Source organism: Vicia villosa, linkage group LG3 (genome assembly GCF_029867415.1).
Source record: "Vicia villosa cultivar HV-30 ecotype Madison, WI linkage group LG3, Vvil1.0, whole genome shotgun sequence".
Classification (NCBI taxonomy): Eukaryota; Viridiplantae; Streptophyta; class Magnoliopsida; order Fabales; family Fabaceae; genus Vicia; species Vicia villosa.
The window spans coordinates 29,316,238-29,331,854 of record NC_081182.1 but is presented as its reverse complement, the minus strand read 5'-3'; the positions used below and the strand labels follow the sequence as shown (position 1 = coordinate 29,331,854).

General features: G+C 33.4%; 1 protein-coding gene across 20 annotated transcripts; it reads left to right on the top strand.

Moving 5' to 3' along the window:
* The first annotated feature begins 373 nt into the window (after window positions 1-373).
* On the top strand, window positions 374-3,605 carry LOC131660824 (external alternative NAD(P)H-ubiquinone oxidoreductase B2, mitochondrial-like). Of its 20 annotated transcripts, none has more exons than XR_009301040.1 (5): window positions 374-843; window positions 934-1,011; window positions 1,223-1,247; window positions 1,336-2,614; window positions 3,021-3,603. XR_009301040.1 is itself a non-coding variant. In XM_058930169.1 (3 exons), the coding sequence occupies exons 1-3, from the start codon at window positions 2,165-2,167 to the stop codon at window positions 3,035-3,037; spliced, it is 333 nt and encodes a 110-aa protein (XP_058786152.1). In that variant the 5' UTR covers window positions 374-2,164; the 3' UTR covers window positions 3,038-3,604. The 20 variants fall into 20 exon arrangements, 1 of the variants encoding a protein (XP_058786152.1); XR_009301039.1 differs by having other exon boundaries at window positions 1,223-1,256; XR_009301037.1 differs by having other exon boundaries at window positions 934-2,118; window positions 2,195-2,255; window positions 2,408-2,614.
* The last annotated feature ends 12,012 nt before the right edge of the window (window positions 3,606-15,617 follow it).

Genomic DNA, 15,617 nt, shown 5'->3' with positions numbered 1-15,617 from the left:
CTTATTATTGAACGTTAATGTATATCTTGTTTTCTCAGTTTTCTTTTTTGGATTTTTTTCAATAGAAAAAAAAAACTTTTTTAGTTAAATATTTATAAAACTATTTGTATTATATATATTTGGTACTTTATATTAATATTTAATAAATGAGATTTTTTTTAAAAGGTCAAATAAAAAATATATAATTTCATAAAAAATTCAAAGTTACAACTCAAAAGCAAACAATAAAAAATAACTACGTAACAAATAATCTACAATATAAGAAAGTTAGATGTTCTGGAAAGGACCAGAATGCCCCTTTGCTTTTTTATGCCTCCACGTGGATAGCTTCTTTTCATTTCTTTGCTGCTTAATAATGTTACTCTCTTCAAAACGTATCCGTGTGAGCTTCTTGGAAAAAAACAAAAGCTATTGTCATTGAAAACACAACTATGCTTACTACTATACTCAACATGTCAAATCATTTTGCTACCTAAAATCTGAAAAATCTCTCTTTCTCTGATTTCTTCTTCTTCCACCTTCCTCCCTCCTCCTCCCTCTAACACATGTTCGTCTTCCACCTTCCTCCCTCCGTCTCCCTCTAATATATTTTCTGCTTTCTTCCTCTTCATTTCCCCTTTTCTTCATCATCTTCTTCATTTCCCAAAACGAAACCGACACGGTTATCATGTTTTTTTGGATTTCTGTTTAAAGATACTGTTTAGATATTGTGGTTAGTGTTTTTGTGGTTTATATGATGATTTTGTGGTTTATATGATGATTTTGTGGTTAGGGTTTTTGTGATTGTGGTTGATATCATGATTTTGTGGTTAGGGTTTTGATGCTACTATTGGCCAAATGGAGGTATGTTGTTCTTTTCATCTTTGTAACAAAAATATGAATAATGTTTTCACCAGTTGCTTTTAACATTCAGATCTATGGTGGCAACAACAGGTTACCGGCGATTAGTGTGGTGGTGGTGGTAGAAACGGGTTTCCGACGACGAGTGTGGTGGTGGCCGAAATCAGAAAGGTTTATCTATGACATTTTCAACTTATGTAGAAAGTGCAAGATCTGAACTAATTATTATTTATCTAAAATTATTATTATTATAGATCTGAAATTATTATTATTTCCTCTCAAATGATATTGAAGGTATTGTCTTTGTTGGTTTGTTATATTATTGTATTTTTTGTGTTGAAGGTGATTGCTGTTTGTTGATTTGTTGTTGGTGTGGTTACAGGTTGATGAAGGAGATGGTGGTGTAGGTTTGAATGGTGACCATATGTTAAATATGGTTAGTTATTACTACTATCATATGTTTCTGATGGATATGTTTTTTTACGACGTGTGCAGTTTTGCGATGATATATCTATGGTGGCGGCTAAACGTTTCTGACGACGAGAGTGGCTGTGGATGGATTCGAAATGGTTGAAGTGTTTTATCAACTAAAATTACAACGGTATAAGTTATAATTTTCAACAATGGGTTATGAGAAATTTTCAATTATGTTTAATGTTTTAGAGTTTTAGTCATTTAAAAACTTGCTATCATAAAGGTTTGTTCATGTTTCCCAAAAACTTGCAGAAATAAAGAAATCTCAAAACTATTTATGTGGCTTGAAAGCATCGTGAATGTAATGATTTCTTATTTTGATCTAAGGGCAACAAAGAAAGCAATTTAAGTCATTAGAAGTATGCCATTGAGGTTTAGCAAGGAGGGCATACAATATTTGATTCTGAAGTCATTATGTTTCGAACTAATCTATTTATTTTTGCTTACTGTTTCCAACAAGTCAATATAGTTTAAGGGAGGTGCTTGCATACCTCCACCCCTAAACTTGCAGCAAATTAATCCATAGACAGGGACCTATGCTGATGGGAGTGTCGACAGAAAGTCGGGATCAAGTGGCTCGGGAAGATTGGGACTTGGGGCCACGGCTGATCCAAATGAAGTGAGTTAGTATGATGATGTATATACATCTTACAAGAAGCAGAGAAGCACAAATTATCACACTTCAATGAGTGCTAGAGCAGCTGTGAGATGAAAGCTATCATAATAAGTTTCACATCGTTGGGTCACTTGGGTGTGTAGACTGGGTCACGTTGGGTTGCCTTTGTTGATGTTTATCTGAAACTGGTATTTTTTGTTTTTTATGATCCAATGTTCTTTGTCATGTTGATTCATGAATGATTGGATGTATCTTTCTTTGAAGGAAACTGAAGTTCCTGCAAACTTGAAAACACACTTGGTGATGGGATTAAAGAAAAAAGAAAGTAAATTTCAAATTCCTCTAAATGCAGCACCAGACTAACATCATATTTCTATTTTTTTAAGATCATTTTTCCAAAAGATACAAAATTCTATTTCTATGGCTACTGCTACTATTCCATCTTCATACATAACTCAGGAACAATTACGCTCAAAGAATTTCAGGCGGTAATGGATGACATCTTTGAAAGATACCCTCAGGTGAAGCTATTCCTAAAGAATAAACAGATGCGTGGCATTGCTGATCTTTTGGAAGAATCCAAAGGAGATGTTGAAAAAGAATCTATTGAAATTACTATCGAAGAACTCAAAACTGCACTTTTCAATTTGGTCACTGATGAAATTTCCTCCTGCTACAGCTCAGGTGTTTGTCATATTATTTTGTTGTAGCATTTTCTTTAACGGCACCTTCCTGCTTTTGTTAACCATGAGTGTTTTCTTTTTATACTTGTGTCTCGAAGCATTAGTTTGTGTTATGTTGCAGTAAAAGCTCATCACCATATTTGTCGATTGTTATCTCTTAAAATTCGGGATCGGTATAACTCGGCACTATACGGTTACGTTCGCAAAAAAGAATTTATGGTTTTCAATGGTAAATTAAATATGACATTTTTATAAAGAAATCATTAGTGGATGTGTAATTTCGAAAAGCATCTTATATTAAAGGAAAATGTCTTATATACACTTACGTTTTTGAAGTTGTATTCTAATGTCATGCACCTTAGTTTAGAGTTTAACTTTGACTCGTGTGTTGCTTCTTCTCTATGCAGTATCTCCACAAAGATGAATACTTGAAAGGAATCAAAATATATGAGTCAATTATTAAGGCATATGCATCCTATGATGAACATGGAAAAGATGAAAGGTTGAAAGATGAGCTATGAGCAAAGACTGTGGCTCTGTGGCTTTGTTTAAGATGTAGCATGATTTGAAGTGACTCAATAAAAAGGGAATGAAGCCACTTAGCTTTGTGAGTATTTTCATAAATAAACTGTATTATTTTGAAATGGAAAACTACTCTATTATGTTTGATTGCAGCCACCCAGTCGAGTCTGCAGTGTGTCATGCCAAGTTAATGTTAGTATACAGTTTTGAAGAATGAAGCAGTGATATGAGACATGTATATAATTGATTTTAAAAAACTATGATGCATCATGGTTGAATTTAAACAATGTCATTTTTAACCTTTGTCTTAATCTTTCTATATGGTAAATTTTCATGAAATTGTGCCTAAATTAATGTTTATTAATTCATTTTGTCTGAGCAAAAAAGAAAAGAAAATATGTTCTTAAAAAGTGTTTTCTATTCACCACTGGTAGTCTTGCTTCAGTTGCAGACAATTTAAATGATCTTAATGTAAGTTCTCATTTGTACAACAGGTGAATATAAATTAAAAGATAAATATTTTAATTATAAATTATAATATGTTATAAAAAGAGATTCTTTGTTGTATCAAAAAAAATCTATAGATATATGGAACAAATATTTTTATAAACGAAATAAAGTTTATTGGTAATATAAATATTCTTATAATTGGGAAAAAGTTATTACTCATATTAATATTTTTATAAACAATGTGTGGGACCTTATTGGCTAACAAAAATTTTGATTATTTATTTTTCAAATAATGATTATTAATTTTAATTAAAAAAAATTATATTAAAAAACTATACATCTAATATTCAAAAAAAAATAAAATAAAAATGTACATCTGAAACGGAACATGAAGTTATTGATCAAAATATTAATTATTAACGAGACATGAAGTTACTGATCAAAATATTTTTTTAACGGAACATGAAGGTACTTAATATTGATTATTTATTTACCAAATAATTATTATTAATTTTATATTAAAAAAATGTACATCTAATATTAAAAAATAATAATTTACATCTGAAACGGGACATGAAGTTATTGATCAAAATATTGATTAGAAACGGGACATGAAGTTACTGATCAAATTTTTTATTTATTAATTATACTTTCAATTATTATTTTTTCACGGATAACCAGACATTTTTTTATTAAAAAATATATATCTGAAACAAATGCGCGTCCCGTACCAGAACACGTGCGAACGCACGGGTTTCTATCCATTTTTATTATATTTTATGAACATCTGTCGTAACACACCCTTACCCGTTGGAACGCAGGAGTATTCAGACCAGCATTCATAGGAACTCATGTGTTATTGTATTTTTTGTACAATTAAAAAAATAAAATAAAATATATTTAAAATAATGTATGAATTCAAATACGATAAACATGTGTTGTATTTTAATTATTTATGTTACTAATATTTTTATTTTAAAATTATTTTTAATTTAAGATAAAAACAAATGCACGTCAAATACGATAGACATTACAGTTATATGATCAATTACACAATTTTTTATCTTCTATTATTCACATATTTTATATTAAAATTTTTTATCGATCTAAATGTTTTTACGGGTACCAACATTTTTCTATACATTTAATTATTTTTTTTTACGGGTACCAGACATTTTTCTATACATTCAATTATTAATTTTTCACGGGTACCAGACACTTTTCTATACATTCAATTATTATTTTTTCACGGGTACCAGACATATTTCTATACATTCAATTATTATTTTTTAACGGGTATCAGACATTTTTCTATTAAAAAATGTATATCTGAAACAAATGCGCGTCACATACCAGAACCCGTGCACACGCACGGGTTAGTTACTAGTAAGCAGCTTAAAGGATAATGGTCGGTCTAAGACAAAATTTAAAATTATATTTTTAATATAGTAAAAAAAAAATTAATTAATATAATTTAGATTTTTTAGAATGTTAAATTATTATATTATTATAATCAATTATAATCACGTAAATTTTATTTTTAATTAATAATAAGATTAATTCATCTAAACATTCTTCTCATTGTTTTAAAAAAAATATACTTAAAAACAATGTCAAATTAAAAAGAAAACACTTTAAATATTAAATTTCCTATTATGTTAAAGAAAATTTTGTTATGTATACGTGTTATTTTTAAATTAACGAGTAACACAATACATATCGTAAATGATTGTTACTATTATATATTTTAAATATAAATAGGATTGACAATAAATCGAATTAACTCAAAAAATAGTTCAGAACTCAGTTCGATAATTAAATCGAATTAGTTCATGAACCAAATGAGGTGAATATGAGATAAAAATTAAGTTCGTTAACTAAATGAGTTGAACTTGAACCATACATAGTTCGACTCGTTAGGTTTATGAGTCAACTCGATTATGTATGAGATGAATTATATTGTTTTTAAGAGTAGGTTTAAATATTTTGCTCCAAATCTTAACCCTATATTTTCTTTTAATCCAACGGTTTTAATTAATAATTTATATTCTCAAGTGAGCAAAATATTTCTAAAAATAATTAACAGATAAAATTTATACATAAGAAGAAGAGAAAGAATGAAGACTTCATTCTTATATACTTAGGAGCTACTCAACTTGTATCTTGCTTAAAGTGTAAAACCTTTGAGAAATATGATGTGTTCAGAATTGCATTGATAAGACTAGATTATGCCTTGAGTAATTGTTTTCGTACATTGCTGGTGGGCTTACATGAGTAATAATGTTTTAACATCTAACTAATGTAGGGGCCAATCCAGGTTAGCAGCAAGAGATAAAAGAATTCTTACAGTGTTCAGTTTTGCAACAGGAGCAAATGTCTCTGAGTAGTCTATACTATATACCATAGGTCTGAGTAAAGCCTTTAGCCACCAAACGAGCCTTGTACCTCTCAATTGACCCATTTGAATTATACTTCACAATAAACACCCATTTGCATCCAATTGTCTTCTTGCCATCTGGTAGTGTCGTAACACTCCAAGTTTTGTTCTTTTCTAGAGCTTTCATCTCCTCAAGTACAGCTTCCCTCCACTTTGGAATTTCTAGAGCAACTTGTACATTTTTGGGAATTTCTACACTAGACAATGTTGAGGTGAAGGAAGACAGAGATGAAGACAAATTTGAATATGATATAAAATTGGACATGGGGTGTTTAGTACAAGATCTAACAGGTTTTCTAATGGCAACAGGATCATCTATATCATGATATAAAATACAATTTTCAGAAAGATAGATGGACTTACCTTTCCTATTCTTAGGAGGTTGATCATTCCCTAGTTCAGATTCCTAACAGTGTGGAGATGTGGACTCATCCATTCCTTTGTGGTGCTTTTTCACAAAAACCTTGCCTTTCCAAATCTTGTTTTCTAATCCAAATATGTTTTTCTGAAGTGACTCATTATTCTGTGGCATTTCAATTAGATCATCACTATCATCATTTTCAGGAATTTCATTGTTTTCTACATGAGAAAATGTAGGTTCGGATTCACAAGGATCCTTACTCTTAACAGGAGTCGGATTAGATAAAGAATCATGGTCATTTTCTGTTGGTGCAGAAGTATAAGTCTCAGAACTTTGTGATACAAACAAAGATAGATTATTTAAAAAATTCATGTTCTAAATTTGAATCAAGTATTCCTTTATATCCCCCCTTGTTGAGTGTCATAAAAAAAAGGTTTATTTTCAAAGAATGTAATGTCCATAGTGACAAACATTTTTTTGGTTTTTGGATTAAAACATTTCTATCTTTTTTGGGTTGGGAAGTATCCAACAAAAACACACTTTATAACACGTGGTTCAAGTTTTCCAACATTTTTATGTTCATGAACAAAAGTTGTGCAACCAAAGATGTTTAATGTCAGATCAGTTAAAACACGAGTACTAGGAAAACATTCTTTGAAAGTATTAATTGAAGTTTGATAATTGAGAATTTTGGAAGGCATTCTGTTAATTAAATATGCAGCTGTTAAAACGGCTTCGCCCCACAAATATTTTGGTACTTTATTTGAGAAAACAAGAGCTGTAGCAACCTCCAATAAATGTCTATTTTTCTTTTCGGCAACCTCATTTTGTTGAGGAGTATTAGGACTTGAACTTTGATGTACAATCCTATTTTTTAGAAAAAAATCATCCGGGATAGTGTTAAAATAGTCTTTGCCATTATCACTTCTAAAGACTTGGATGTTTGTTTGAAATTGATTCTGCACCATTGTAAAAAAATTATTTACAGCCTGACAGACATCTGATTTCCCCTTTAACAAGTACACCCAACATACTCTTGTATGATCATCTATAAATGTGATAAACAATTTTTTGAGAGAGAGCGTATTTGTATGGTTAGGGTCCCAAACATCACTGTGAATATTAGAAAAAGGTTTTGATGGTTTATAAGGTTGTATTGAAAATTAGGAACGATGATGTTTTGCAAACTCACATGCTTCACATTTAAACGAATAAATGTTCTTTATTATGAAATAACTTAGGAAACAAGTGTTTTAAGTAACGAAAACTAGGATGACCTAATCTTAAATGCCATGTTATAATGTTGTCACCTTAATTATTCAAAATAGAAAAGACTCAAAACAGGAACTTATTGTTTTTGAAGGTAGTTGTGATGCAGATCCAATGTCAAGGTAGTAGAGTCCTCCACTCTCCTTAGCACTGCCAATCATCTTCCCCGAGTTCAAATACTGAAAGACACAGTGAGATCGGAAAAAATTAGTTTGACAATTTATATCTTGGGCTAATTTACTAACGGACATTAAATTACATGATAAATTTGGAACATGAAGGACATTTTTCAGGGTTAACATCGGAGACAACACAACTGACCCTTTACCTGCAATGGCTGAAAAAGAGTCATCAACAATTTTTATTTTTTGATTACCTGTCATGAAGAGAAAAAAATAGATTCACCTGTCATGTGATCAGAGGCACCTGAATCTACTATCCAAGTATGATTGGGACTGACACTAATAAATGCATAATTACCTTTTGTTGCAATAGAGCAAGAAGGAGTTGGAGACTCGAGGAGTTTGTGTAACACCCCATATTTTCTAATTTTAACTTAATCGGAAATTAAATTATTATTTGGAATTATTCGGTATTTTGTGGAATTATTTGGAAAGAATTATGAGATGGGCTGTTGGGCCAAGTGTGGTGTTAGTAAAGAGGGGGTGTTATGTTAGTAAAGCCCTTTACTAATTAAAATGTTATTTTTCATAAATAATAAGGAAAATTGGGAGAAAGGAAAAAGGAACGTGAAAAGCAGAGCAGAGGAGATGAGAGATTGGAAAGCTGGTACGTGAAGAGGAACAAAGAGGAAAAGAACCAATCAAGAATCTTTGGCTAAGGTAAGGGGGGACTCTCTGGTTATCATCTATTATCGTGTTCTTAGATAATAATATTGATTAGGGATTTTGTTGAGTCAATTGGATTATATGTTAGGTTTGGGGAGGTTTTGAATTGATGAAAATTTCATGGATTATTGATTGATTTATGTGTTGTTTTGATGTGTGATGATGAATAATGATGCAATTGATGATTAAATGCCTGTATATGAGGTTTGGAGTTAGTTTTGGACTCTAATTGGGCGAGATCGCAGGATCTGACGCAGACCCGAAAGTCTGTGAAATCGCCAGTTCGCGCCGTGTCCCAGTGTTGGCGCCGCGAAGGCGTACTTATTTTCTCGTTTCGCGCCGCGTGCATATGTTGCGTCGTGAACTCGTTTGTGTGGTTCAGGTTGCGCCGCGAACCTTGGTTGCCCCGCGTGCTGTAGCGATGGTTGTTTTCTTGGAAAAGTTAAATGATGTGTAACTTTTGAACCGTAGGTCTGTTTTTAGTGTCGTTTCGAGCACGATGAATCTTACGAGATGGTCTACGTGTTTAAATGATGGAATGAGGTGTGAATCTAAATATTTTTAAATATGATTTTTATTTCTTGGTGAATGATGTATTGTACATATATGTGATGAGATGTGTTAAATACATGCTATGTTGAAATATTAATCATGTGACGATTTGTTTAATTGGATGATGTATTGTTGACATATATGATGAAATGCGACAATATAAGATGTTGTTTTGAAAAACATTATGACGTGATGATTTGTTGAGAATTATATGATGATGATTGATTGTTGTGGAATGATGTGGATACATGTGTGTTCTTCTTATTGATGATGATGATTGATGTGGACACATATATGTTCTTTAATGATGATGATGATGATTGATTGTATTTGAATGATGCTAATGTATATAAACATACTTTGATGATGATGATGATGTTGATGATGATGATGAAATGAGTATTTGACGATGTTACTCATTAGACTTGACGATGGTATAAGTATGTTCATGTATGTTTGCGTTCATTCATGTTCATTGATGATACTGTATCCATAAGGGTGTGTTGGATCAGTGAAGGGCATGATTCCCATTGTGTAGAATCTGTGCTGGCAGGGCCGTATCTTGATGATGTTGGATCGGTCATGGGTTATTCCCATTTGATGAGGTTGGTACCACATGCATAGTGTCAGTTCATACATATGCATACTTTTATAACATGATTGGAAGTATTCCAGTGTTATAAATATTGATGATGTGTTGGTTGCGTGTTTTGTTGAATTAATGTTGAGTATGATTGTCTGTTTGAAAGATGTGTTCTGTTGGCATTTGTGTAAATGATGGACGTTCCTGATAATCTGAATATGATGAAATTGGGTGAATGATATAACTATGATGTGTTGTTATTTAAGATGCAATAACATTTGTTAACTGTGATTAGACTCACCCTTACTGTTGACATTTTCAGATTGAGGATAGCTGCTTTCGACTTGGTGAGGATTAGCTCATAAGTCAGTGTATTAGTGTAGTGTCAGGTGTCATGCTCTGATATTGTAACACTGGGAGAACGCTAGTTTAGAGTTTATGATGATACTCTATTATGTTGTTATTGTATTAATTCTGTGGGATATTGCATAGATGATGTTATGCTTATCCGTATGATAAATTTTCCGCTGTGTTAACATGAGACGTTTATGTATTATGATGAATTGTTCCTTAGTGAAAGCATGACAATGAAGTTATGATAAATTTGTTTTAATTGGAATTGTGGCACCCTTGTTTTCATGTTTTACTCTGAATTATTTTATTAATTTCCGCGGGGTTTAGAAGGGTGTTACAATAGTGGTATTAAAGCAGGTCGGTCCGTCCGGCCAATTGTCGAGTCAGTTGAGTTGTGCGACAGTTGTATACTGTCGGTGTTTTATCCCTTGGTACACGACATGTGAGTGAATCACTGTCGATACTTGTTTGTTTTGTTGCAGGTGTTAGATTGAAACAAGTGGGGGAGAAGCTTTGCTTCTCGGTTATGTTTTAGTTATAAGATGATTGATTCAGTAGGCTATTGTTGGCAAAAGTGCAAGCGTTGTTGGAGTTTATTGTTTCCCGAATTGAAGGTGACTTGGAATTAAGATTTGACTGGTAATTGAGTTGGAACATCTTGAAAGAAGATGATTAGAAGTATTTCGTGATTAATTGTAGGAGAGGAAAATTAGAAAGTTGCGATGTGTCAGCTCTGCTGGTGTGCTGCGAAGTTGTCAGTTGAGTAGCCTTGCGTCTCGGAAGAGGTTCAGTTACGAGTTTGCAAGGAGGATTGCTGTCGTGATGTTTCAGAAAGCGGACTTCGGCGGCGGAATGTGTCGCTTAAGTTATAAGAATGTTTGGAAGTGAAGAGATACGATGAGGGGCTGTTTGGAATGTGATCGAGTTGAAGAGAATGAGTTTTCGAGTGAGATTTTCGTAAGCAAATCGCAGGAAAATTGCTGAATAGCTGCAGAACTTCGAAAATTCATAACTGGAGTTCCGGACATCCGAATTGAGTTCCGTTTGAAGCGTCGGAAAGCTAACGAGATGAACTTTGTTATAAAAATAGTTGCAGCAGCTGTAACGTATTTAATTGCGACAGAATGATGTCGGAAAGAGGTGGAGTTACGGTTACTCTTGTTCTTATAACTAGACTTGTTTATTGGTACTGCACGGGATGTCAGTGTCAGTGTTGAACGGATTGAAGGAATAATTAGAAGGTTTGTTGAGAAGTAATTTTAAGAATTGGATGTACCATTTGAAGAGTTTTTGGAATACCGTATAGAGCGTCGCTGCATGATGTCGATGTTGCATTTCGGATAACAATGGAAAATTCATATCTTGGGTTTCGAGTGTCAGATTGACGTGTCGTTTGAACCTACGAAGAGGAGATATTATTTTCTACCTTATGGGAGAGTTATAAATACAGTAGATTGATCCTATAAGGAGATGTTGTGAAGTCGGTTAAGGAAGCGTGAACTTGTTGAATAGGAATGCCTACTACCGTGATTGTTTGAAACAAAATTGAGTGGAACATGTTGTTAATGAGATGTTCGGTAATAAAGATGGTTTGAGGGCCGATGGATTTTAGTGAGAAGTGAATTAGTAGTAAAGATGGGATAAACTTTAGAACTCTTGGAATCGTATTTGTGATGGCAAAGTAACGATAAGTATAAAAGAAGAATTTTAGAGGATTTCTGACACCTATTGATGTGAGGAAGACTTCGTTGAGATTCCGAGTGGAATGATATTTGGACATGAAGGATGTCATGGAATTTGGATTAAAACCACGAGTTATGAATGTGGTCTTGGTCTTGCAGGTTAGTTGTATGGTTCAGGATTCGAAGTGTTTAGTGATCATAAGAGTTGAAGTACCTCTTTGGTCAGAAAGGGGCTTAATATGAGGCAGCAGAGATGGTTAGAGTATATTTTTTTAGGATTAAGATTTTGGTTTGAATTACCATCCTGGTAAGAAAAATGTTGAGCTATTGTGTTGCGTAGGAAGTCTTTAAATATGTTGGTGCTAATGGTGAAGGAGTTGGATTTAATTGGACAATTTAGAGACTTGAGTTGGTATGTGAAGGTGATCCTAATAGTGTTAGTTTGGGTATGCTAAGGCTGACTAGTGGTATTCTTGACGAGATTAGAGAAGGTCAGAAAGATGATGTTGAGTTGATCGATAGGTTGACTTTGAATTACCAAGGTAAAGGCGGTAAATTCCGAATCGACGGGAATAATATAATGAGGTTGAGTGATTGGATTTGTGTTTCTGATGTTTTGAGCTTCGGAAGAATATTCTAGAAGAAGGACACCGTAGTGGATTATTGAACTATGAAGATGTTAATGAGTTTGGGTGCAAACTCGGAAATGGACACTATTATGTAGTAACGACGGTTTATGCTTAAATATGATTTTCAACTATCTATTGACAAATTTAGGACTTGATCACCCTAAATCTCTTGTTGGTAGTAGATGGAATCATATAGATGAGATAAGCTTGTTTTGTTACCTTAATGGTATAAGATGTGATGAATGCGAAGCCGTGGGAATAATCACTCACTATGTTGTGTGAATTTATGAAGAGGTGAATATGAAAGAGTGCAACATGATGGACAAATGACTTAAGACGGGTAATCAGAGTCGCACAGCGAAAGTGTGATGTGGAGTAGTGTTATGAGTACTACTCGTGGGAAGTGAGGAATTAATATGTCAGGAGCTTACATAGAGAATATGTGTTGATCTATATGTTGGATTTAGAATCCAGTGGATGTAAGGAGGTCGTGTCGAAGAATTATAACTCTTTTGAATAATTGTCGAGATGATGAATATGTTATTACGGTTGTACGTAGTTAACGAGTATGTATTCGGCAAAATTAAAACGAAGAATTGATACTATATGATGCTGTAATAATTTTGTGTTGTTATTAAGGTGATATTGTAGATTCCAGATATAATGAGTAATTACACTCTATGAAGGACGAAGTGGACTTAATTCTTAAAGGAGAGTGGGACTCGGTTGGGCTATTTTGTAAGCAATGGTATATTGATGCTAATGAGTGTGACTATAATTACTTGTGTGTACTTGTTCTGATGGTTAGGATGTTTAAATAGAGGAAGTAAATCAGGAATTGGTTTTCGTTGGATGCGAGTAAGGATTGCTAAGTGGAAGATTAGTACCATGAATGATGAGGAATGATTCTTGGACGAATGAGTAAAGAGAGTCGGAATCGGGTGAAACTCAGAAATCTATTTGGTATAGATGATTGTGATGAGTAATCAGAGTAGTGCGGAAAAAGCGGAATGTAACGTGTTGGATAATTGCTGGTGTGACTTAAGAGGAGTCAGATAATTGGAATTCAATGGTATAGGAATATGAGTATTGAGTTTCTTGAAGGAAGCGGTTGGTGAAAAGTGTAAGTATTACCTTATCACTCATATGGAAAAGTGTGTCTGAGGATGATAAGTTCGATAGATGGTATGCATCCCTACAGTGTTAATCAGTGTGATCACACTATGGATTGTGTAATTGTATTACTCAGTTGTTAAGCGTATTATATAGGTTGTACCTCAATGTTCTATTGTTATTAACCTTTTGGAGATATAGAGAGTGGTATCCTTTTGGATGGTCAAATGCGACGTAAGAACTGGGATTTGAATGTATGAAACATGTTTCCTGTTGGTTATGTCAGATGGATTTTTGAGGATTGACTGATGGTAATGATAATTGAGAGCTGGAGAGTCAGGTGAAGGACTCTTATACGAGCTGGTTACTTGAGGTATGTTTTCGAGGATGAAAACTCTTTTAGTGGGGGAGTTGTAACACCCCATATTTTCTAATTTTAATTTAATCGGAAATTAAATTATTATTTGGAATTATTCGATATTTTGTGGAATTATTTGGAAAGAATTATGAGATGGGCTATTGGGCCAAGTGTGGTGTTAGTAAAGAGGGGGGTGCTATGTTAGTAAAGCCCTTTACTAATTAAAATGTTATTTTTCATAAATAATAAGGAAAATTGGGAGAAAGGAAAAAGGAACGTGAAAAACAGAGCAGAGGAGATGAGAGATTGGAAAGCTGGTACGTGAAGAGGAACAAAGAGGAAAAGAACCAATCAAGAATCTTTGGCTAAGGTAAGGGGGGACTCTCTGGTTATCATCTATTATCGTGTTCTTAGATAATAATATTGATTAGGGATGTTGTTGAGTCAATTGGATTATATGTTAGGTTTGGGGAGGTTATCAATTGATGAAAATTTCATGGATTATTGATTGATTTATGTGTTGTTTTGATGTGTGATGATGAATAATGATGCAATTGATGATTAACTGCCTGTATATGATGTTTGGAGTTAGTTTTGGACTCTAATTGGGCGAGATCGCAGGATCTGACGCAGACCCGAAAGTCTGTGAAATCGCCAGTTCGCGCCGTGTCCCAGTGTTGGCGCCGCGAAGGCGTACTTATTTTCTCGTTTCGCGCCGCGTGCATATGTTGCGCCGTGAACTCGTTTGTGTGGTTCAGGTTGCGCCGCGAACCTTGGTTGCGCCGCGTGCTGTAGCGATGGTTGTTTTCTTGGAAAAGTTAAATGATGTGTAACTTTCGAACCGTAGGTCTGTTTTTAGTGTCGTTTCGAGCACGATGAATCTTACGAGATGGTCTACGTGTTTAAATGATGGAATGAGGTGTGAATCCAAATATTTTTAAATATGATTTTTATTTCTTGGTGAATGATGTATTGTACATATATGTGATGAGATGTGTTAAATACATGCTATGTTGAAATATTAATCATGTGACGATTTGTTTAATTGGATGATGTATTGTTGACATATATGATGAAATGTGACAATATAAGATGTTATTTTGAAAAACATTATGATGTGATGATTTGTTGAGAATTATATGATGATGATTGATTGTTGTGGAATGATGTGGATACATGTGTGTTCTTCTTATTGATGATGATGATTGATGTGGACACATGTATGTTCTTTAATGATGATGATGATGATTGATTGATTATATTTGAATGATGCTAATGTATATAAACATACTTTGATGATGATGATGTTGATGATGATGATGATAAAATGAGTATTTGACGATGTTACTCATTAGACTTGACGATGGTATAAGTATGTTCATGTATGTTTGCATTCATTCATGTTCATTGATGATACTGTATCCATAAGGGTGTGTTGGATCAGTGAAGGGCATGATTCCCATTGTGTGGAATCTGTGCTGGCAGGGCCGTATCTTGATGATGTTGGATTGGTCATGGGTTATTCCCATTTGATGAGGTTGGTACCACATGCATAGTGTCAGTTCATACATATGCATACTTTTATAACATGATTGGAAGTATTCCAGTGTTATAAATATTGATGATGTGTTGGTTGCGTGTTTTGTTGAATTAATGTTGAGTATGATTGTCTGTTTGAAAGATGTGTTATGTTGGCATTTGTGTAAATGATGGACGTTCCTGATAATCTGAATATGATGAAATTGGGTGAATGATATAACTATGATGTGTTGTTATTTAAGATGCAATAACATTTGTTAACTGTGATGAGACTCACCCTTACTGTTGACATTTTCAGATTGAGGAT